The sequence below is a fragment of the Osmia lignaria genome, chromosome 11 (genome assembly GCF_051020975.1).
Source record: "Osmia lignaria lignaria isolate PbOS001 chromosome 11, iyOsmLign1, whole genome shotgun sequence".
Lineage (NCBI taxonomy): Eukaryota > Metazoa > Arthropoda > Insecta > Hymenoptera > Megachilidae > Osmia > Osmia lignaria.
This window is the reverse complement of record NC_135042.1, coordinates 2,373,554-2,396,739: the sequence shown is the minus strand read 5'-3', so window position 1 is coordinate 2,396,739 and position 23,186 is coordinate 2,373,554. Positions and strand designations below refer to the sequence as shown.

The window sequence follows — 23,186 nt, the reverse complement described above, 5'->3', positions numbered from 1 at the left end:
TACATATAAATTACAGTTCGTTTGTTTTTACAGAGACGCTTATGAAAATACACGCTCGATTCGTGACATCTTGTCTAGAAAATTTGTTATTTAATTACGCGCTAAATTTGAACGCTAGCCTATTAAACTTTTATTCTAAAAATGATATATCCCTTAGAAGTCAGAGAGTAAATTCATAACAATATATTTGTTGGGTTCAACACTCCCTTCTTTCCAGTATGGCATCTTGAAACATTTTGTTAAGATATCTTTCAAATAAACTGATTTTTTTTCATGGCATAAAAAACGTGAATCAATTCCGTGAGGAATGTTATAAAAAGGATGAACTGATTCAAATATTTTTACAATTAGAGTTAATTCATTCGAAACAATATTTTTGATAACATTTAAAACTTTACATATTTCTCCACTTTTTAAAGCAATACAATCATCTCGATCATTATTTGTCATAATTCTAAAATGTGCAGGCCTTTATATTGTTCTGTATTTGAATTTAAATGATTTTGTAATAAAGGTCCATTCATATGTTTACGTAATGGTTTTATTTCCGATCTTTTACTTAATTGTATTAAACCACTTCCTCCTTCATCAATGCGATTGTGCAATTGTTGAAGTAGCAGTCCAGGTTTCCGCAAAAATTTTCGAAAAAATGACATGTTATTTTCATACGGAAAAGCTGAATATGTATTTAAATTTCCTAATCTCTTGACGTCTTTAACAACATGTAATAATCCATGTATGTTGTATGTGAAAAATGTTTGTGTGTGTGTAATTGTTTTTATTGTGTGTGTGTGTGTGAAAGAATCGAGAATGAACTAGAAAGAATGATTGAACGAGGAGAGAAAGAGTGTGAGAGTGAGATGGAGAGAGAGAAAGGAAGAGCGAAAGATGCGTGGAAGGAGGTGCGTGTTGGGAGAAGACGTTGCGAGGGAGAAGTGTGTGATCGCGAACAAGAGAGTGCAAGCACGTGAAGAAAAATTTATCATCAAATATATATATTCTTTGCTAAGCACAAAGATCTGAGACAGTGTAAGATTCATTTCTCCCCACGATCCAACAATGTTGGCCCATAAATGAATTCACAGCATTCAACATATACTCTTATAGCAATTTCGACGTACTCTAAATTAGCTTTACTAGGGTGTGCTACCGATAACGCGCGGCAAGCTGTATGCAATAATAAGAAATGTTGATAGGCATCTCCTTTCAAAATGTTGTGGAAAACAACTGGTCCAGTATATAATAATAACTGTCTGAATTCAGTTGCTTTATAATGCTCAAAATCTTCAACTGGTCGTGGACGTCGAGCAAATTCATGTGGACTGTAAGACTTTATTGTTAATAACTTGGAAGAAATGGCTTTAATATTCGATTTTTTTATATCTTTAAAGGCATACTTATTTTCTACTAATGCACTAATAAATTTTTTTACAACTCCTAAACATATTAAGTGCATGTATTCAAATGGTACAGAAGTTACCATAGGAAATGCTAAATATTTAAGAGCTGATTCATTGCTCGGAAAATGATGACTTTTATCCGTAGCTTGCAAATACTCATCGTCAGTGCGTGCATCGTTGAAAATATTTAAAAAGCACATTCTTCTATTTCTGAACTGTCCAACTACTTTACATTTGGAACATGGACTTAAGGAATTGTGTCCACGATGATTTAATATCAGTGCACGTGCAGGAGCATCTGCGATTAGAGCTCGTAGATAAATTGGAAGCAGTTTTCCATTAAATTCTATGCCATTTGATAAACATATCAATTGAAATTCTCGAATGAAATATTGAAAAAATTGCAAAGAATTGTCAGGTTTTTTTTCTCCTACATACACGCCAATAATCGCTGGCTTATCATTAAAAACATTGATGATCCGGAACTGAATGGGCCATATCTGTATGCGTACACTGCGATGAGCTGCCATTCCATCGGAGTGAACATCAATAATTAAATAATCAATATTTAATAGAGATGAAAAGTTGATGCCAGTTTATTTTTAAAATGCTCGAAATTATCTGCTGCCAATCTTTCATCTTCATCACTTGATGATAAGTCTTCAATATTTGAATATTCATCAAAATCATCAGTATTGCTTTCTTCAAAATGGTCATAATTATTATGCACACAAATTTCTTCAAAATGAACAGTATTATTTATAGAATTAACAGAAAACTTTAAATGCGAAGCTGTTGATGTGGTGACTGGTTGAGAACTACTATTTTGTGTAATTGATCGCAGCATAATCCGGTCTTGCATAAAATTTTTTTTCTTTCTTGAATTTTTAAATATTGTCGTGTTGTAAGTAATCGAGGGGAACCGTTCGATTTTTTACTTGCTCTATGCCGTATCATTAATATTAATAATATTATTAGAATCCAAATTGTTAGTGTTTCAAGTAACACTATGGTTCTAAATTGTTATTTAAGAGCACCTCACTTAGAAAACGAATATAATTATAATATAACTGTTAGAAAACACACTTACACCTCTCACTGCAATTATGTGCACTGGTATGTTACGATCACGACAGCAAATATATATCAGAAAACGGCTTTGTTTGGAAATATGTCGCAAGAGTTGTCATGGTAAAAAATACGAACTTACCCGATCAAGACCGAATTTTAAAATCTATCGGAAAATATTGCTTATTTTCTCAAATTTATATCATATTATAATGTTAATGCAGCTATGTAATGGTAACAATTTTACCTCATAACTTGCAATCATATTTGTAGTACGCCTAGTTCAAATATTTAGTATATTATTCGAAGACACATGATATAACAACATTGAACCTATTAATGATACATATGATGATGTTACATCATGACTGAAACTTATCGTCATGAATTTCAATCATATTTGCATTACTCATAAATATAATATTCCTTATACAGTAAAACCTGGATAAATGCAACGAAAGAATGCTTGGATAAGTGCAACATCGCTATCCCCTCTACTTGGGGGGATCCCCCTAGACGAACCGAGCCGCTCGACGAGAAAACCGTATAATATGATCCGACCGTAATATCGGTGTGACTAATACTAATTGAACGATAAAACTTTTTTATTTTTAACTTCTTCTTAATGAAACTTTTACTAACGCATTTGTGAGATTTTTCTGATTAAAATGACACCAAACATGATATGGTTTAAATTATATTTATAAATAATAGTAATAGAATAAACAACATAGAATTGACACCACGACTGAATATAAATGATGTCGGCTGAATACAAAAGATGTGTACAGACACAGGATCGGCATGTCGGCTGAATACAAAACACGTGTACGGACACAGAATCGGCATGTCGGCTGAATACAAAACAAGTGTACGGACGCAGAATCGACACCTCGCTTGGATAAATGCAACATTAAATGCCCAGAATCGCCACCTTGCCTGGATAAATGAAATCTTTGAAACCAGAGCCGACACCGCGACTGGTTTTGATTTCGATCTCTGTTGCTTTTCGCCAACCTTTAACATCAATTTTAGCAAGTAATTGTAATTGAAACTATATCGTGTTTGGTACCATTTTAATCAGAAAAATTTCACCAATGCGTTAGTAAAAGTTTCAATAAAAAAAAGTCAAAAATAAAAAAGTTTTATAGTTGAATTAGTATTAGTCACACCGATACGTTTCGGCTCTTTCCTTTCATCATCGGACCTCTCTCTTTCCGCCACTGTCTGTCCCTTTCTACGTTCACGCTTGGCTGGTCGTCGCGTGTAACCCGAGATTCGACACCTCGCTTGGATAAATGAAACCACTGGGTCCCAATCTTCGTTACATTTATCCAGGTTTTACTGTATTATGTGATTACAGCTGGTGAAGCAATATAGTTACAAGAAATAGTAAATAAGTTTATAAATTTGAAGTAAACTAAGTTACACAAATAAAATTCACAGCAAGTTGCTGCAAAGTTTAAGAAAATTCATTCCGGGTGCGCTATCAGGGTGCGCTTAAATCGCACCTGGAAGCTCAGCAAACGATGTTTGGTTCATCATTACAACAATCATCTACCATTGTCAAAACAAGTTATTCTGTTGCCATGTTGATTGCAAAGAAAATGAAACCATTTTCGAATGGTGAACTGGTGAAGGACTGTTTGGAAGCAATTATAAAAGATGTTTTACCCGATGAAAGGAAATTATTTTCAAGTATCAGTCTTTCACGCCAAACTGTATGTCGTCGCATTGATGACATTTCAGCTGAAATAGTAGTAACTTTGCGAGATAAAATTAACCTATTCAAAGCATATTCTTAGACATTTGATGAAAGTACTGTGCGTTGCAGCTGAGTTGCCGAGCACCAACAAACTGAACCGACAGTGGGGCAAGGGGACTGTGCGTTCGCTCCACCTAATCCCCTCCAGGAGCCCGTAACTTGAGAAGTGAGCGGCCAGATTGCATAGGCGTAAAATTTCCATATTCGCGGAAGATGTATTTAATTATATAAACATGCGATTTTTTCGGGATATTAATGGATTTTTTATAACACTCGTTCTTGACAACAATTTTTATTATGCAAAATTTATGGAACTTACATTATGGAAAGTGTAAAAACTCTCCTGTTTTCTTAATAATGTAAACCCCGAATCTACGTCTACGTCAATGCGTTTGAATCGTCGCTCTCAATCGCTTCATCTCATTCTATTTCAATGTCTGTACTTAGCGACGTTCGTCACGCGATAGATTTGTGGATGTAAGAATCTCGGCTAATAAACATAATACGTGTGACTGGAGGTAGGTCAACGAATTTGATTGGACGGCAACTTAGCTGCAACGCACAGTATTAATTGGAGACTACTCATCTCCAATACAGGGGTGCTTACGAGGTGGAAATCATTTTTCTGTTTATCTTTAACATCTCCCGTTTTGTTCGATAGAAAGTTATGAAAAAAATCATGGTTATTCTACCAATTGATATGCACAACTGCGAATTTTTTCCAAATTTTTGGATCCAAATTCGATTTTTAGAAAATTCAAAAAGATTTTAATCATCGATTTTTTATCGAAGTTGTCAAGTGACCACGTTTATATTTATACAGTAAAAAACTCTTATTAGAATTAGTAATCTCTCATTTTTTCAAATTTTTCGAAGGGGTGGAACGTAGTCAAAAAAATTAAAAATGATTAACACGTTGAATGTCACGGGGGTCACCGGTGACCGGCACTGATCTTGACAGTGACGCCATGGGGGCCACCGGTGACCGGCACACTCAGACTGATAAAAATATATATAATTTAAACAAATGACGATACTTATAATTTTTTATTATTATCATCGTTGATGTAGTGGTGTGAGGAAATGAATGCAGTATAAAACATCTGAAAATAGTTTTATTTATACATGAAATATATTTTTTTATAATATAGTTTTTTTAAATATAGTTTATTATGCGCGCACGTTCCGATGTGTCGTATTGAAGCATTCTAAACAAAGAAAGGGTGAACCATCACAGTCTTCACAATATGTCACGACTTTTTTGCTACAGTTTTTTGCAATTATTCTTCCTAGCTTCTTTGAATTTTTTTGGTAACAAATTTTGCAAAATCGTCGCACTGTTCGAGCTTTTCCTGGCATTGCTTTTAATTCATGACGTGGTTTTCTCTGCAAGCTTTCACGCGGAGAAATGGTGTTACGTTGCGCGTTGCGAAAGCGCGCAACGTAAAAGAAAAGAAAGAAAATAAATATAAGTTATCTTATTTTTGGGCGATGAGAAAGGTATCGCTGCTACCAGTTCTGACCGCGTATGACGCGGAAGCGTCCTCTACGGTCAGAACAAAATTAAAAGACGGAAAATTTAGATAGTGATAATTTCCGTTGGGTTCGTCAGTGCTTTGGGTCCCATACGGGTCCCTCCTTGAAACCTTGTGTTGGTATGCGTGGATTTGAAATGTAAAATGATAAAGGAAATGATACAAAATGGAATTTGAAAGAAATGTTAATACAATTTAGTGTGCAAAAAGAAAGTAATTTTAATTCAAAATGATTAGTGAAGCTAACAGAAACTGAATTTGAAATAACTATTGTTTGATTCTATTTGAATACTGTTAATCACTGTTAAATGAATTCAATTAATAACAATACTGATCTGTACAAGGGTAAACCTATTGCTTAACCTATTGTTTGATATTAATATAATGAGATCGGAAAAGATGTTTGACCTTTGGTTTACAATGAGAGCTTCTAGTATAATTATTAACCGTATTTGAAACGTGAAAGTTGTATGTTTTAACGTAGAACGACTACCTCGACCGGATATAATGGAAAATCAAATTTTTAGGCGGTATCTATCCGCAAGGTAACGACCTGAACGAAGAGACTCTTACAACCCCCGGAAGGGCTTTACAGGTCGTCCCTGATAAAGTATTTCGTAGTCGAAACAATCGTCACTCACACAAATTCGCGATGATTGAAAAAGTTCGGAATATTAAAATAGCGAAATATAATATGTTCGGTACCTGAATGTAGAAACGAGACGATCTAAAATGAAGAGACTCTTATAACCCGTAGGCTTAATAGATCGCCCGTTTTGCCGTGTCTAAATTGAATATTAATGCCGTGCTCGACAAATTAGTACAGAACAGGCTTACCGTGAAACTGTAGAATGCAATACAAGATAAAAATCGCTCTGTTGTTCGCTATTTGGTCGTTGAAAATCGCTGTTGTATCTGGAACACCAAGAAAGTTGAGAAATCGGTGCCGCACTAACACTTGTCGCGCACCCGGTTGTCGTTTATTGCAAAATTTAATAGACGAAACACAAGACGATTACGATTTTTCGAAATAATATAATAGTAAACGCGAGTGAATTTAATACGAAAATTACGCGAGCAAACGGATTAAAAGGAAAGAGAAAAGATAGAAATTTAATAGTGTGAAAAGAATTTAACGTGCGCGTCTCTGAGTCTTTGCCGCGTATCCGGAATTTCACCCTCGCGACACTCTGCCTAATTCGTAGGACTTGCCGCGCAGCTAAATTACAACGAAGTACAACGACAACTCTATCTCTAGACGCACGGGCTCCCGTCACGACTTACTCGATTGTTCGACGAAGAGTGATCAGAATCGATCGCGATCCTAGCCGGAAGGGCCCGTCGCGAGGACGATGTCCTGCGTGGGGACATTTCGGCAAATCACAGCGCGTAACGGCGACGTCGCGTGCGTTTCTATTGGTCGAGCGCGCGTGCCAGCTAAATTCCTCCAGATCATGTTTTCTCTCTTTCTTGGTGTTCCCTCTCTGTCTAACGGCTTTTCGGTGTTTCTACGCCGTAGAATTTCTGGATTGTTCCATGCTTTCGATAATTCCGATATTAGACAGAAAATGATGAGATTATCAACTAATAATTTAAATCAGAATTATTAAACAATAAACTTGCAAGTAATTGTAACATTCGTAGTACCATTGCGTATGAATAATGAAACCGGTGATCACGAGGTTTCTTAATTAATAATCGTCCTTCCATAATCATTATGTTCGTAGAGAAATCGATCAACGATATGAATTGCGCCGGGACGCTCGGTATAAGGCATTCGGTGTTTGATTGCAATTTTTCAATAACGACAGTTTTCCATTATTAATCGAATATTCGTTATTACATTTGCGACGTAGTTGGTTCGAGAACGTTCTCGCCATTCAAAATTTACCGTTAGGTTTTCGGTTTCAGGCAAATTCTCGGTATTCGATACAAAGACTTTTATTGCCCCGTACGACCCTTTGCCTCTAAACAGTCCTCGAACGCTTGCTAACGTTTGCCTGCAAGGGTTCTCATTCCTCGCTCTCGCATTCATACAAATATTCAACAAGCTAGATTGCTTTGCGTTCTCATTCCAGCAATAAATTCATACACGCGATCGGGTTAGGGACCGACTGGCGCCCACGCGTGAAAAAGAGGAGAGTATCGATGTTAATTTCGGCAATAACGTAATCTTTGCGCTTTTGCGCAGTTAGCCTGAAGAGACCCCTACAATGCGAAGCACTGGCTAACCACGCCGCGAACGGTGTTTATGATACCTCTCCTCGGTCGAAGCCGAGTTTTTCTATCACATGTTTCTGTTACTACGCAGTTGAGCACGGCGATAGTTTCAAGGAGGGGTTTTAACTAAGAAAAGAATTGAGAAGTATGAGAAGAATGAAAGGATAGAAAAGACAAAAGTAGAATAATTATAAGCTCAAACTTTTCCCTGTGCATTTCCCACATGAAGAAGTCTCTTACAACCCGAAGGCTTGATGGGAAAACACAGAGTCAAGGAGAAATTAAAGAAAGGTGCAGTAGTAATTCGCCCTCCCCACGCCCCTTATACGAGGAGACTCCTACAACCCGAAGGCTTGATAAGGGAACGTGAGGCGGACAAATTCATAAAATTTGTCCGGACGTGACAATGGATACTTTAATTTCATCGTCACCATATTTTGTTAAATAGATTGCAACTTTCATTCTGAAATCGGGAATTTGAATATTTTTGCGTGTGACCTGTTTGAATAATACCATGGCATTTACCATTCATGTATTCAATAACAGTTCTATTGCTAATTTTCTATACCACTTTAAAGTTTTACGTAGTGGTGAACTATAAGCTATCATTTGGTCTGATAAATCGACTGATGATTTTCCTAGATTATAGTCTACAATCATTTTCGGTTTTTCACATGAATAAAATTTCTTATATACAGTAGCCATTTCTGCCGAATGTTTCGTCGAAAGCATCAATACGTTTCTCTTGTCTTTCCATTTTAAAATTGTTATGCCCGATTTATTTTCGCGAGCAATGAATTCTCCACGTTTTAATTTTTTGGATACTACTTCTACTGAATTTCCACATCGATTTTTCCGTAGGGTACCCACTAAATGTGTATTCTTTGCGATTAATTGTTCTGCCAGATCAACACTCGTGTACCAGTTGTCTGTGCAAACAGTATGTCCTTTACCCAATATATTTTTGCAGAGTCATTACAATCTGTGACGATACGGTTCCTGCTGTTTTATCTCTATTTTTTTCTTTTCCAGTGTATATTTGAAAAGAATAAGTGTATCCTGCACCACAACATAATTTAAAAATTTTAATTCCATATCGATGCCGTTTTTGTTTCAAATATTGTCGAAATATTATGCGGCCTCGGAAGGGCACCAATGATTCGTCTACGCATAATATTTCATCTGGATTATAGTATTCTTTGAAACTTCTGTTTAATATGTCGATAATGTGAGTAATTTTGGATAATCTATTACTAGGATCGTTTTCTTCATTATTATTAAAATGAATGAACCGTAACAGTAATTCAAATCGATTTCTCGACATCACTGCACTTGGGAATGCTTGCTGATATTCTTCATTTCTACTCCAATTTTTGTAGATTCGGTAGAGACCCTACCACTTTTGTTAGGTTATCTAACTGTTTCTGGAGTTGATCGAACTTTTCGTCAGATCTGCGTTTAGAATGATGGTCCTCTCGTGATCGAGATCTCGACCGTTTCTTCTTCTTGTCAGGTATTTTTCTAGATAAGGTCTTCTTACAATTTATTTTTATTTCTGAACGCTATGCGAAAAAACGTTCTCGATGCTTCGGCACAACAAAACAATATGAGATCAAAGAAATAAATAGGGAAAAGTAGGCAATGGAAGAGCGCCAAATTCAGAGTCATTATACGCTGAACGTTGTGATGTGAAGCATGACAAGCATGACTACAATACTATCATTGAGAACGAGACATGTAATATAATCATCGTTGGAGAGTGAAGTCGATTTTTTAGTTCTCTGATAATAAATAAAACAATCAATGTCGTCATATCATTTCGTATTGAATTCACTATTTACTGTTTAGTCTTTCGACCAATTCATTTATTTGCAAATTAAATCAACATTTGTATTAACATTTGCCGACACATTCATCTATCATCGTATTTGAATTCGAAATTCATTAAACTGGAATCAAAATTGATGCATATTAATGTTCCACATAGAAGTTAACGTCTACGATTTTACATATCATTTACAATAATCATTCAAATATAGAACAGAATATAAATAAAAAAGGAGAGATAATATTATTTATTATTTACCAATCTATTCTCATTACATTTACCAAATTCTATATCGTATACTTACTTTAAAATAATATATTATTCGAAATGCCAACGTAATACAATTATCAAGCTGAATTAAAATTATAAAATAAAAAATTCATTAGCGATTCTTCCAAATATCTTGAAAGGTAAATTTAATTCAGTCATTCTTAACAATAAGATTTTGAGGCGAAGACGCAATATTTTCGCATGATTATTTTTTAAAAGTATTCTTTATACCAACTATTCTGAACCGCCGGTTTGTCGGATTAGCATCTGTTCTTGGAGAAAGGGTATAGCCGGATAAGATGGTCAAAAGTGCCCCCAAACCAAATTCGACCTGCAATGGCTCATTCGATAGCTTATCAAAAAAAACTAGTCTGTGCCAAGTTTCAACCCTGTATCTTATCTGGGAGGGTAGTTACGGGTAAAAATGTAATTGCGAGGTTTTTGGCCAATTTCTCCTATTTAATGACATTCGAAAATTCTGAAAAAAATCAGAAATATTTCTATTTGTGAGACACATATTACAGAATTTTTTCAGATTTTTAGATTGAAGCCGTGAAAAATCAAAAACGTCAAAAAATGCTGAAAAATTGCGATTTTGTATTGAAGGAGATAAGGTTCTACGATCATATTTTTTTTATAAGTGTATATTATTGATACTATCATCCTCAATTTTTTTCAGATTTTTTGGTAATGTGCGCCATAGTTAAAAAAATTAAAAACCGATTTTTTCGCTGTATTTTGCGTGTTAGAGTTACTTATTCGGCGAATTTTCATCTGTTATTTATCAAAAACATGGTATATACACTGTTCAATGTTTTTACATACAGTGGAATAGAATAGGAATTAAACTAAATAAACATAATTGATAAAAGTACGTTATGTCCGGTATATTTCAAAAGATTAAAGATATTTTCAACGGTGTCGGTGGTCCAGCGGTAAAGCGTCTGACTGCTAAACCGCTGGAAGTTTCTTTTTGTAGGGTCGAGTCCGCTCAGACTCAATCCTTTTTTTTTTTGGAAATACAGTTTTTCAACTTCTACTTACATGATAATCGACATGATAATGTCAACCATACCAAGTACCCAGTAGCCGTCGACAATTCGACCACGGTAGTACTTTCTTTTGCCGAACTTGGCTTCATCGATCTGAAATAATATTTAAAGTATTGTAGTAAAAGAGAGGAATAATAACAAAATTAATTTAAAACAGTATAAAAATTACTTGTACAACGATTGCATATCCTGCTTCATTGACCCCGCCTAATTTTGGCTTGCCCTCCTGCATTTTGCAAACGTGGTCCATTATCATCTCCCGACAATAACGAAACCACTCTGCAATTGTGTCCGTCGACAAAATATCCTCGTCCTCTCCCACGTCGGATACCTTATTTGCGGTATTTTCGTAGGAGAAATCATGAGTGAAGCAATACATTAGTCTTAAAAAAAAAAAAATGGTAAAAATAAAATTAAAAATTTAATTGAAATTAATAATTAAATCATTTAAAATAAAAATTTACTTTATTACCTTATGCAATGGTAGAAGGAATCGATTGTTGCCGCGCACTGTTTACAGTTTCCGCGGCTAGCAGGACATTGGAAACGGTCAAGTCCGTGTTCCCCACCTGCAAGGAGTTTCATGGGCCTTCGGTGTACACTACAATTTTTCATAGGTAAAAAAGTAACAGAAAAAATGAAAAAACAACGTAGAAAATATTAAATATGGTTAAAAAATACAGAACACGTTGCTTACACAAACGGATTACAGTTTAATAAAATAATGAATACAGAATTAACAAATAATACTTCAAATAAATGAACAGGTTTCAAATTTATTTGCGAACCAATCAGAAGATGGGTAGAAGCAATATGGCGTCGTACTAACCTGTCAAAGTACGTTAAATACACTTTTTCTCACATAATCGTATTTTTAAAACAAGTAGTTTCCTAAACTTTTAATTTGCATTTTCGAATGTTTCAGGTCGAAAATTATAAGATTTGATATTTTTTTACCAAAAATTGTTGGTCCCCTTGGACGATGTGCAGCCCTAACACATTATAATGTGAAACTGATTTAACTAATTATAAAGCACAAGAAACAAATTGATTTTCGTAGGAGAAGATAAAACATCTCGGGTATTTGCAGAATTTCGTATCTGAAAGTTAGACTAGACGTTCGACCAGTTACCACATATGTATGTTTTGGCTTGCAGTAGAACAAACGTGTTTGAAAACAGTTGGTGGTTAGACCTAGGTTGGACCTTATGTTACTGACACACCACAAACATTTATCATATCCGCATGTGATGGTGTTTACAGGCTCCCAGAATTCCAAAATCATTTTTGTAGAGTTGGTGGGTGCTAGTGGAGATACCGTGTAAAGGGTATAGCCGGATAAGATGGTCAAAAGTGCCCCCAAACCAAATTCGACCTGCAATGGCTCATTCGATAGCTTATCAAAAAAAACCAGTCTGTGCCAAGTTTCAACCCTGTATGTTATCTGGGAGGGTAGTTACGGGTAAAAATGTAATTGCGAGGTTTTTGGCCAATTTCTCCTATTTAATGACATTCGAAAATTCTGGAAAAAATCAGAGACATTTCTGTGTGCGAGGTACATATTACAGAATTTTTTCAGATTTTTAAATTGAAAACTGAAGCCGTGAAAAATCAAAAACGTCAAAAAATCCTGAAAAATGGCGATTTTGTATTGAAGGAGATGAGGTCCTACGATCATATTTTTTTTATAAGTGTATATTATTGATACTATCATCCTCAATTTTTTTCAGATTTTTTGGAGAGGTGCGCCATAGTTAAAAAAATTAAAAACCGATTTTTTCGCTGTTTTTTGCGTGTTAGAGTTACTTATTTGACGAATTTTCGTCTGTTATTTATCACATACATGGTATATACACTGTTCAATGTTTTTACATGCAGTGGAATTGAATAGGAATTAAACTAAATAAACATAATTGGTAAAAGTACGTTACGTCAGTTATATTTCAAAAGATTAAAGGTATTTTCAACGGTATCGGTGGTCCAGTGGTAAAGCGTCTGACTGCTAAACCGCTGGAAACTTCTTTTCGTAGGTTCGAATCCACTCAAACTTAATTTTTTTGGCAATATAAAGCTATGAAATATTATGTCTCTAAGCAGGTATCTCGCCGCACTCTGGTAAAAGAAGTCCAAAAGGACGGCATTAATTTTAAAGTCGAATACTTGATTAAAAATTTTTAAAATTTTAAAAATGTTATAATAAATAATTTTAAAAGTATAGAGGTTTTCGATACTTATTTAAATTATCTTCGCATCTCCCTTATTGTAAGGAAAAGTTATTGTTCAGTTCCTATTTTTTTTTGCATGAATTATGATAGTTCTCAATTTTGCTGCAATTTATTTATAAAGGAAAAAATGATTTTTAAAATAAATCCGATTTATATAGTAGACATTTATTTTTGGTAGTAAGAAAAGAAAGGCTGATTTCTTTAGAGTTTTTAATACTTTACTTGAAATTGCAATATTTTGATAATATTTACAAAAAAATTACCTACTTTAGCAGAATTAAGAAATAGACAAATAGAAAAATTGACCAAGCCTCATGAACAACTTACGAAATAAAAATTTAAGAAACAATTTTTAGACTACAATGATCTCTTATTACATTACCGCTTACGAATTTGTAGGAGTAGAAAATTATTCAACCTTCCAAACTCTCATTTGAGGGGGAGGAGAGATAGTTGCTAGTGTATATATGTAGTGTATGGAGAATATGGTGATGGAGGAATAGCACTAAAATGCTTGAAAATCCGTGTGAAAATTAAATCGCTCGTATGACAGTATAACAAGAGTCTACTGTAAAACATTGAACTTATGAGAACTTATAAAATATTTAAAAAAATCAAATTTTCAACATAAAAAGTGGTTTCATTCCAAAGCTATTTCTGCCTGCTATAGTCCTCGTTTATAAATTAAAGATTCAAATAGATGAAATTTCATTAAGGCTACTTCCTTTGAGATATTACCCACCCTTCTTGTTGTCCAATTCTTTGACTTAAAGTCAAAATTGAATAGCATCATTGTTTTAATTTATCCATATTTTTCATAATAACACGTAGTTTATATGTATCAATTTTTAAAGACGTGTTATTTTTAAATATAATTTAAACAAATTACTTTATTGAATATTTATTTACACAGGTGCATTCGTTATACAAAAACGTATGAACTGTGCTTTTAAAAATACTTTCTGGGATATTATACGAAATATGCTTTCCAACCCAAACTTCAAGGGTTTTTTTCACACCTTCAAAGTAAATGATCACCAATAATCTAAAATATTTTTTAGTTTTTTTAAAAAGCATCCAAATTAGTATGAATTGCGTGACTATTATTCTTTCTATGTTTTAAAATTTATTGACGTTTTAAAGTTTATTTATTAATACCCTGTAGTAATTGCCCGAAGGGCCTTCGGTTCTCTCTCCCACTGACCCCGTTTATCGTTGTTACCTTTTTTGTTGCCATTCTCCTGACCTTATCCTCCATACTTTTTGGACATGTTTGGTGTCAATGTAAAGGTCTCGATCTCTAGTTTTGCAAACAATTGGCGAAAATAGGTCAACATGGATTAGATTTCGAGATATTTTCAAAAGAGTTTATTGATGCAAATTCATTCAGAAACTGGTATTGATTTGTCGATTCAAGAGTTCAAGCAATACAAAATTGCGCATGTTGTTCATGTTCGGAATTGTGTCATATTTACTATTCATTCTTAACCCTCGGATGGCGGGTCATAGAGAGAGCCCCAATTTTAATTTCATTTTGCAGTGTTCCTTTGAAAATGTTGGGTTAATATCTTTGTATGTATTTTGTAAGTTTACGTCTCAATGGACCCAGACTTTGCTGTTTAAGGGTTAACAATCAATGAAAATAGGGACATGCTACTAAAATTTACGAATACTGATGCCGTTGACCATTATTGTTGAAATAACGAATACATTTTTGATAATATATACTTACTTTATATGACAGGCTTCTCTAAGGAACACGGTGATATAGAGAAAAAAGATCCTCAATATCATTGACAAAATACTCCATGAAAAAATACAAAATTTTGTATGTCTTCCTTTTTTGTTTATTAAACAAGCATCACTGTAATAAGTAATATTCAAGTTTTAAAATAACCTTGACCATGTTAGACGTATGAAAGATGGATGAACATTCGTGATTACTTATATTTTGAAAGACAGCTTCTAATAATTCTTTATACATTATACCACGAAGCGAAATGTAGCCACGTTATGAGTAGGATAAGCAGGAAGCTGTTTCCGCACATTCCCAGGGATGGTCTGCCAGAATTTCGTCCATGCTTACAGTTTCACATATTTGCATAAACCCGAGAATGCTTTGCATGTAGACAGAACTGAATTTAACCCTTAGCTTTACACGATTTGCGCTAAATTTCACAGGACAAGAAATTACAGCGTTCAAGAGAATTCCTACGATTCTACATTCCTTTGTAAGATCTAACATGGTTGAAAAACAGAATTCCCTTAAGCCAAGTTTCAGTATCGTCTTTGGAGTCCCTTCACGGAGAATACAATTTACTGTTGGCACGTTGTCCTGCCTTGGTTTGTAGCCATATTGATTAAAGCTTGGTCTAGCAAATGCAATAATTCTTCATGAACAGTTTACAACGTTTCATACGATGTTCCAAAATTTAATAGAACAGAAAACAACAAAATTATTATCACGTAGGTAATGTAAAATAGGGAAGCACTCAAAAAACATTAGGGTATTTATATAAAAGATATAAATAGTAAATAAATAAGTATTTATATAAACACTAAAACATTTTACTGTCTTTCAGCCGGAAAATAAATATGCAATCATAATTATGCGAACTATTAATTTACTAGATCCTATATACAGGGTGTATTCGTTTCTTGAAGAAACGTTCACTTTTTTCGAGAGGTTTCCTTCAAAAAGAAACCTACATCGAATGCTTTCGACGCACGTATATATGTCTTTCCGTGCGCATGAAATTAGATTTCGAAGTTGGTCTGGCACATAACTATTCTCGTTTAGCTTTTTTTATCCTGCTTATGACAACTTCGGGACAGCAGGATTAAAATTTTTAAAAAGAGAATATTGTTACGTCGCGAGCGAGAGACGGCGCGCGACGTACAAAATAAAAGAAAAGAAAAATTATGTTCTTATCAAAATGCGCGGTTGAGAAAGGTTTGAGCGCTGCCACCAGTCCTATCCAATCACTTATAACGATGATAATCACTTATGATTAGAACGATTAAAAGGAGTCAGTAGAATTTGATGTTCGATTTTCTGCTGAGTCCGTCAATGCTCTGGTCCCATACGGGCCCCTCGTGTGAATTTGTGCGTAGATGGTAGGCGTGAAAGTATAGAACGGAAATGTATTTGAACGTAAATTAATTAGAAACTGAATATGAGTAACAAAAGTATAATTTCAGAAAAATAGTTATAACAATGAAAACGGTTTAGTTAACAAAAGGTGCGAGCTGTGAGAAATACATAAAAGAGAAAATGAAATACATTAGAGAGAAAATGTAACATAAATTTGTGACGGTAAATATCAGGAAACACTATTTAATTAAATTAATATGATTCGAACGACGGTGTGGTTTGCGACAAGTAATTAATGAACGACGAGAGGAGACGGTCCCAGGGGGAAACTTCCAAGACCGCAGTCTCGTAGATCGCCCGTTTTGCCTCACAATCAACCAAATTCGTCGTATTAGATAGAATAAAATAGACAACTTGCCGAGCTCGATGTAAAACAAGATATGATAACAATAAACTCAAAAATTGCTTGGTGAAAAGTTGGATGTTGTCTGGAAATCTGGAAGGTGAAGAAGAGATGAGAAGCTTGTCACACGCACTACGCGTTCGCGATCGGCCTTTTCTACGGTGTTACGGTTACGAGACGATACGAAAAACTAATTTTAAACGACACGACGCGAAAAAGAAATAATTTATTGTTAATCAGAGTTATGTGGAATGTACAAAAAAGGTTTGAAGTGTGACTTATATAAAGGTTTGGCTACGACTAACGGTCGGCGCAGCGATCGCCTACGACGCCACGGGATGTTTATGGTTCTACAGCGGAACCATGCGCCCCGATCGTTCCATGAAAAGAAAAAGGTCCCGTATCGCACCAGGCAAACGAAGAAGTATTGTGTTACAATACAGGGAGATTCTCTCGGCGCGCAACACAATAGCCGCCCCGCACAATGGAACCCTGCTGTGTTTGCGGGCAGAAAGCCCAGGAGGTCAAGTCGCCGGACCCAAGACTGCTCTGTGAGTTTTGGGTCCGGCGACTTGACCTGGGCTTTTTGCCCGCAAACACAGCAGGGTTCCATTGTGCGGGGCGGCTATTGTGTTGCGCGCCGAGAGAATCTCCCTGTAGTAGACAAGTCGTCTCCAAGTACAACATAATTAATTAACGAACGATTTAAAATTGAAAGAGAAAAGATAGATAACTGAAAAGTATGAAACGAATTTAACGTATTCGTAAGAGTCTTTTACGTGGAAAACGAGAATCGCAATCTCCCGGCACTCTGCCTTTTACAAGGGCTTTACCGGTCAGCTAATCACTACAATTTCCACACGAAAACTATTGCTCGACGCGAACACGGGTACATAAAATATAAGATAGGTGTAGACGCTAATATACATACTATCGAAACTACAACCACCATGATCGACAATGATAAAAATTAATTTAAGAAAAATTAATAACAATAAAAATAGTAGAAAGTAATAGTATAATATGTGTAAAAATCCTCTTGAAGTAATCTAACCGTGCGCAATGATGAGGTTAACTTAAATTTAATTTTACACAATTTAATTCTAACAATTTAGGTATTTGACGTTGAATTATGTGAACACAATTTGGTGTTCTCGTCCGCTTTGGACGAACACTCGATAGGGAGCGGACAGAGCTTCTTAACGCAGCGCTTACATTCGCCCGTATCAGTTTTTATGGTTGCCACCCTTGTGATGCCGTCTGGACCAGGATGGGTGGCCACGATGCGTCCGAGTTTCCACCGCAACGGAGGAAGGTCGTCTTCCTTGATGACAACCAGGGTACCAGGGTGGATGCAATGGCTCAAATTTGATTGCCATTTGCTGCGAATCGTTAATTGGTGCAGGTATTCTTTCTGCCATCGACGCCAGAAATGTTGACGCAGCTTCTGTGCGTGCTGCCAGGCTGACAGCCGATTGGATGCCGTGTCTGTGAGATCCATCTCAGGAAAGCTCGTTAGTGGACCACCAATTAGGAAGTGGCCGGGAGTCAAGGGTTGAAGGTCATTGGGATCGGGAGACATAGGCGAAAGAGGGCGGGAGTTGAGTATCGCCTCGATTTCGATGATGCAAGTTTCTAGCTGCTCGAACGTTAATAAGGTATCTCCTACCGTGCGGACAAGGTGATGTTTAAATGACCTTACTGCTGCCTCCCAAAGACCGCCGAAATGGGGGGATCGTGGTGGAATAAAGTTCCACGTGACCTTTTGTTCCGCTAAAAATTTCTGAATCGCTGTATTGTATTCATCCGTTTGAATTAATTTATGAAGTGCAATGAGTTCTCTACTTGCGCCGACAAAATTCGTCGCATTATCGGAATGGATTGTTCTTGATATTCCTCTCCTAGAGAAAAGTCTTTTTAAGCATGCCATAAAGGCTTCTGTTGTCAAATCACTAACCAATTCGAGGTGCACTGCCTTGGTACTCATGCATACAAAAATGGCGACGTACACCTTAATTTTATTACGATTACGAAATCGTTTTTCCTTGATGTACAATGGACCGCAATAGTCGACACCGACATCGAGGAAAGGTCGAGAACACGATACGCGTTCTTGTGGAAGATCTCCCATTATATAGTCTACGCTCCGTGGTTTAGCGCGAAAGCATCGAACACATTTATGAATAATTATTCGCGTAACATTTCGACCGTTGAGAGGCCAGAAAGTCTCACGAACGGAGTACAAGGTTGCTTGGGTTCCCGCGTGATTGAGCCTTTCGTATTCCTCACGAATGATGAGGCGAGTTATATGATGATAAGAAGGTAGTATGATTTGATGTTTTTGTTCTTTTGGCAATTCCGAATGGATTAGCCTGCCACCCACCCTAAGGATTCCCTGTTTGTCCAAGAAGGGTTTCAATGGGATCAGCCGACTTTTATTGTCTACCCGTCCGTCGATTTTTAGAGAGTGAATTTCTCTTGCAAAAGCAATCGACTGTGTAATTAAAACTATAATTCGAGTAGAAGCTTCGAATTCTGTCGCACTGATAGGACCAGTATGTTTTTGCGACTTGTTTCTCAGATTATGTATGAAACGCATAACATACGCAATCACCCGTTTAAGGGATTTAAGTGAACTGTAATCCTTGATAAGATCGTCGTCAATTATATTTGCATTAGCGAAACTTGGCGCGGCAATAATTGTACGTTTCTCTGGGATTTCACCCAAGTGAATTTTCTTTTGAGGCCAGAAGTTTTCTTCGTGGGAGAGCCAGTGAGGACCATTTTTCCAGATCCTCGTATCTAAAAATTCTTGAGGCATTTGACCTCTCGACACTAAATCTGCGGGATTGTCTTGCGTAGGCACGTGTCGCCATTCGCAAGATTCTGATAAATTTTGAATCTCCGCGATTCGATTTGAGACGAAAGTTTTTAGTAAATGAGGTTCTGTATTAATCCAATGAAGGGTTATGGTGGAATCTGACCATAAATAAACCTTATTGATTTCAAGTTGAAGAGCTAGTTTGACTGTTGTATACAAACGTGCCAATAGAAGGGCAGCGTATAGCTCTAGGCGTGGCAACGTCAATGATTTTACAGGTGCTACTCTTGATTTTGAACAAACTAAGGAAACATGATGGTTCCCGTGGATATCGGTTGAGCGCATGTAAATGCAAGCCCCGTAAGCCTTTTCACTTGCATCAGAAAAACCATGCATTTGTATCTTGACAAAATTAGGAGCGATAGTGAGTCGATTAAAACTGACCTTGACCAACAGTGGTAGTTGTTCTTTGAATTCTAGCCACATAGTGTGGATATCTGCTGGAACTGATTCATCCCATGAAACTCCAGCTTTCCACAGAAGCTGAATCATTATTTTTGCTTTAACGATAATTGGACCAAGTAGTCCTAGAGGATCAAATAATTTTGCGACTTGCGACAGAATTGAACGTTTGGTCACGGTTTTTACCAAATTTGGTGTATTGACCTTATAAAATATTATGTCCTCCCGAGAATTCCAATGAATACCTAACGTTTTGATAGTAGCATTTGGATCCAGTGACATATGTGTTCTGGATGAATTATCTGAATTTTCGGGCACCAGTGAAGGGTCGTTGGAAGCCCATTTTTGAATGGGAAATCCGCCCTTTTGCAAGAGTGCGATCAAATCGTCGCGAAGAAATGCGGCTTCTTGGCGTGTACCTGCACCTGTTAGCAGATCGTCTACGTAAAAGTCTTGCTTTAGTACAGAAGCTGCAACGGGATGCTGAGCTCCTTCATCATTAGCGAGCTGATGAAGGGTGCGAATGGCGAGAAAAGGAGCACAAGAGGTGCCGTAGGTAACGGTATCGAGAGAGAGTTCATTTACCCTTTCGTCTGGATTTTTCCGAAATAGAATTTTTTGATATGGAGTGTCGTCTGGATGCACTCGTATCTGTCTATACACTTTTTCTATGTCGGCGGTAAGGGCGTATCTGCGAGATCGAAATCGAGTTAATAGCGTGAATAAATCGTCCTGAATTGTAGAACCGACCATCAAGGCGTTGTTTAAAGATACGCCAGACGAAGTCCTTGCCGACCCATCGAAGACGACGCGAATTTTTGTGGTAATACTATCTTCCCTGATTACCGCGTGGTGGGGGAGATAAAAGCCAGGCATAGTGAGGGTTTTATTTTCTAATAACGATAGGTGATTTAGCTCGTTATATTCGTCTAAGAAATGGCAGTATTCCACCTTTAGTTGGGGATTTTTTTCGAAACGTTTCTCTAGAAAGTGGAAACGACGAAGAGCCATAGAACGAGACTCTCCTAGGTTTTCTTTATTTTCATTGAAGGGTAACCTAACGATATAACGACCTTCTGAGTTGCGTTGCGTATTGCTTTTAAAGTGCGCCTCACACGCCTGCTCCTCCTGGGATAATACTTTAACTGAGGGAATGTTCTCTAATTCCCAAAATTTGGTAAGAGTCGCGTCTAACGGAGTTGAATGCGTTGTAAAATGACATTGAACCGCATTTCTGGAGGAAGAACCATTTATTTCTCCTGCTACGATCCAGCCGAGCTGAGTGTTTTGCAACACAGCCTCAGGATGATTTTTTAACGAGATCTGTCCTACACATAGTAGTTTGTAAAACAATTTAACGCCAATGAGCACCTCAATTTGCGACGGATCGTAGAATTTAGGATCAGCCAAAACTATGTTGTTTGGAATATCAAGATTTGTTTGATTGACTGCGATTGAGGGCATAGGTTTAGTGATTCGATTCAAAACGAGAAACTCGAGAGTTTTGGAGTACTTACTAAATCGCGATTTTAGTATTGCCGATACCGAGTGTTTTATCTCTGTAGAAATGTCTTCAACACCAGAAACTGAAATCTCGACTGATTTTCTGGGTAACTTTAAAAACGAGGCTACACTTTCAGTTATGAAATGTGCTTGTGATCCAGCATCCAAAAACGCTCGACACGTTTTGGACTTTCCTTGGGCGTTAACGATATCTACCATTGCAGTGGCTAATAAACCTTCAGAAGAAACTTGAGCATGCAAATTGACGACAGACTGACTCGACGAGACGGGTTCTGAGGCACTAGTTGCCTCAGGTGGTTGTTTTTCGAAATGTAAGAGAGTATTGTGTTTCTTGTGGCATTTACGACAAGGTGCTCCTGTGCAGTCCATAACGCGATGATTAGGACGCAAACAATTGATGCAGAGAGTTGCCTTTTTAGCGGCTTCAAAACGCGCAGATGGCGAGAGTTTTTTAAAGGTTTCGCAATTATGAATCGAATGTTTTCCTCGACAATGAGAACAAGAATGATTTGCTGTTGCCGTCGGATACGCGTGTTGTGAACGTTGTTTCACGTGAGCATGAGAGGGTTTTCTATCCGAAAGATTCTGAGCACCTACAAAATCTTGATGAGATTTTACATCTTCAAACTGTGCGCGACGCTGTAGGAATGTTATCAATTCCTTAAAGGTTGGACTAACCGACTCGCCACTAAACTCTTCCCATTTTTCACGAATGAGATTATTTAATTTTTGACTAATTATTTCGACTAAGAGAGTATCCCAATGATCAACGGGTTCTTTCAAAGCGTCAAGTGCTCTGACATGCTTTTGCACCTGATCGAGTAGCGAGCGAACGGGAAATTCTTTCGAAACATGTTTTAAATTCAATAAAGCTTTCACGTGGGTTTGGCGAATAATTTTTCGATTATCATAGCACTCCTTTAGCAACGACCAAGCAACCCTGTAATTTTCTGCTGATAATTCAATCGACGCGAGAACCTCCGCGGCCTCGTCACGTAAGCAGCCCTTCAAATGATACAATTTCTCAATTTCAGGAATATTTTGATCATCATCGACAAGAGACTTAAAGAGATCGTGAAACCCCAACCAAGCTTCATAGGATCCGCTAAACGACGGTAGATTTACTCGCGGAAGACTACGTTTGGAAGTTTGAACGATGTTTGTATTAACTCCGTTGACAATACTTTGTGAATGAGTTGAAGCGATAGGATCGGCTAGATTGTTAATTGGAGCCGCGACATCCTTTATAAACAACATTAATTTACCGTACGCCGCGTAATATTTTTCTTCGTATTCGGTACGGATGTCTGCGTGGGTAGGATCCTCCACATGCGCTTCTAATTCCGTATACCAATTTTCAAATTCCGTGAATTCTTTATCAATATCCTGCTTTCTTTTCTCTAAGACAGGATAATCACGTTCCGCTACGTAGCCCTCGACAAATTTTGCAACATTTGTTATTTTTCTTTTTGCGTTCGCGATTTTAACCTTTAACCGCGATATTTGTTCGGCCATTTTG

The 23,186-nt window shown here is 36.7% G+C and overlaps 2 protein-coding genes across 4 annotated transcripts in view; one reads left to right on the top strand and one right to left on the bottom strand.

Annotated features, from left to right (window-relative positions):
* Positions 1-23,186, top strand: part of Invadolysin (leishmanolysin-like peptidase, invadolysin) — a 1,079,802-nt gene that overhangs the window by 516,382 nt on the left and 540,234 nt on the right. The gene's annotated exons all lie outside the window — the stretch shown is intronic.
* On the bottom strand, positions 447-23,182 carry LOC143305839 (uncharacterized). Its single transcript, XM_076690981.1, has 5 exons — positions 19,467-23,182; positions 11,308-11,521; positions 11,131-11,231; positions 1,100-1,415; positions 447-815 (listed from the first exon to the last, which is right to left on the bottom strand). The coding sequence occupies exons 1-5, from the start codon at positions 23,180-23,182 to the stop codon at positions 447-449; spliced, it is 4,716 nt and encodes a 1,571-aa protein (XP_076547096.1).

Coding starts and splice junctions, on each gene's coding strand:
- LOC143305839 (XM_076690981.1), bottom strand. CDS start 23,182: ATGGCCGAACAAATATCGCGGTTAAAGGTTAAAATCGCGAACGCAAAA. Junction 11,232..11,307: donor GATATGCAATCGTTGTACAA/GTAATTTTTATA, acceptor ATATTATTTCAG/ATCGATGAAGCCAAGTTCGG. Junction 816..1,099: donor ACGTCGAAATTGCTATAAGA/GTATATGTTGAA, acceptor CATTCTTTCTAG/TTCATTCTCGATTCTTTCAC.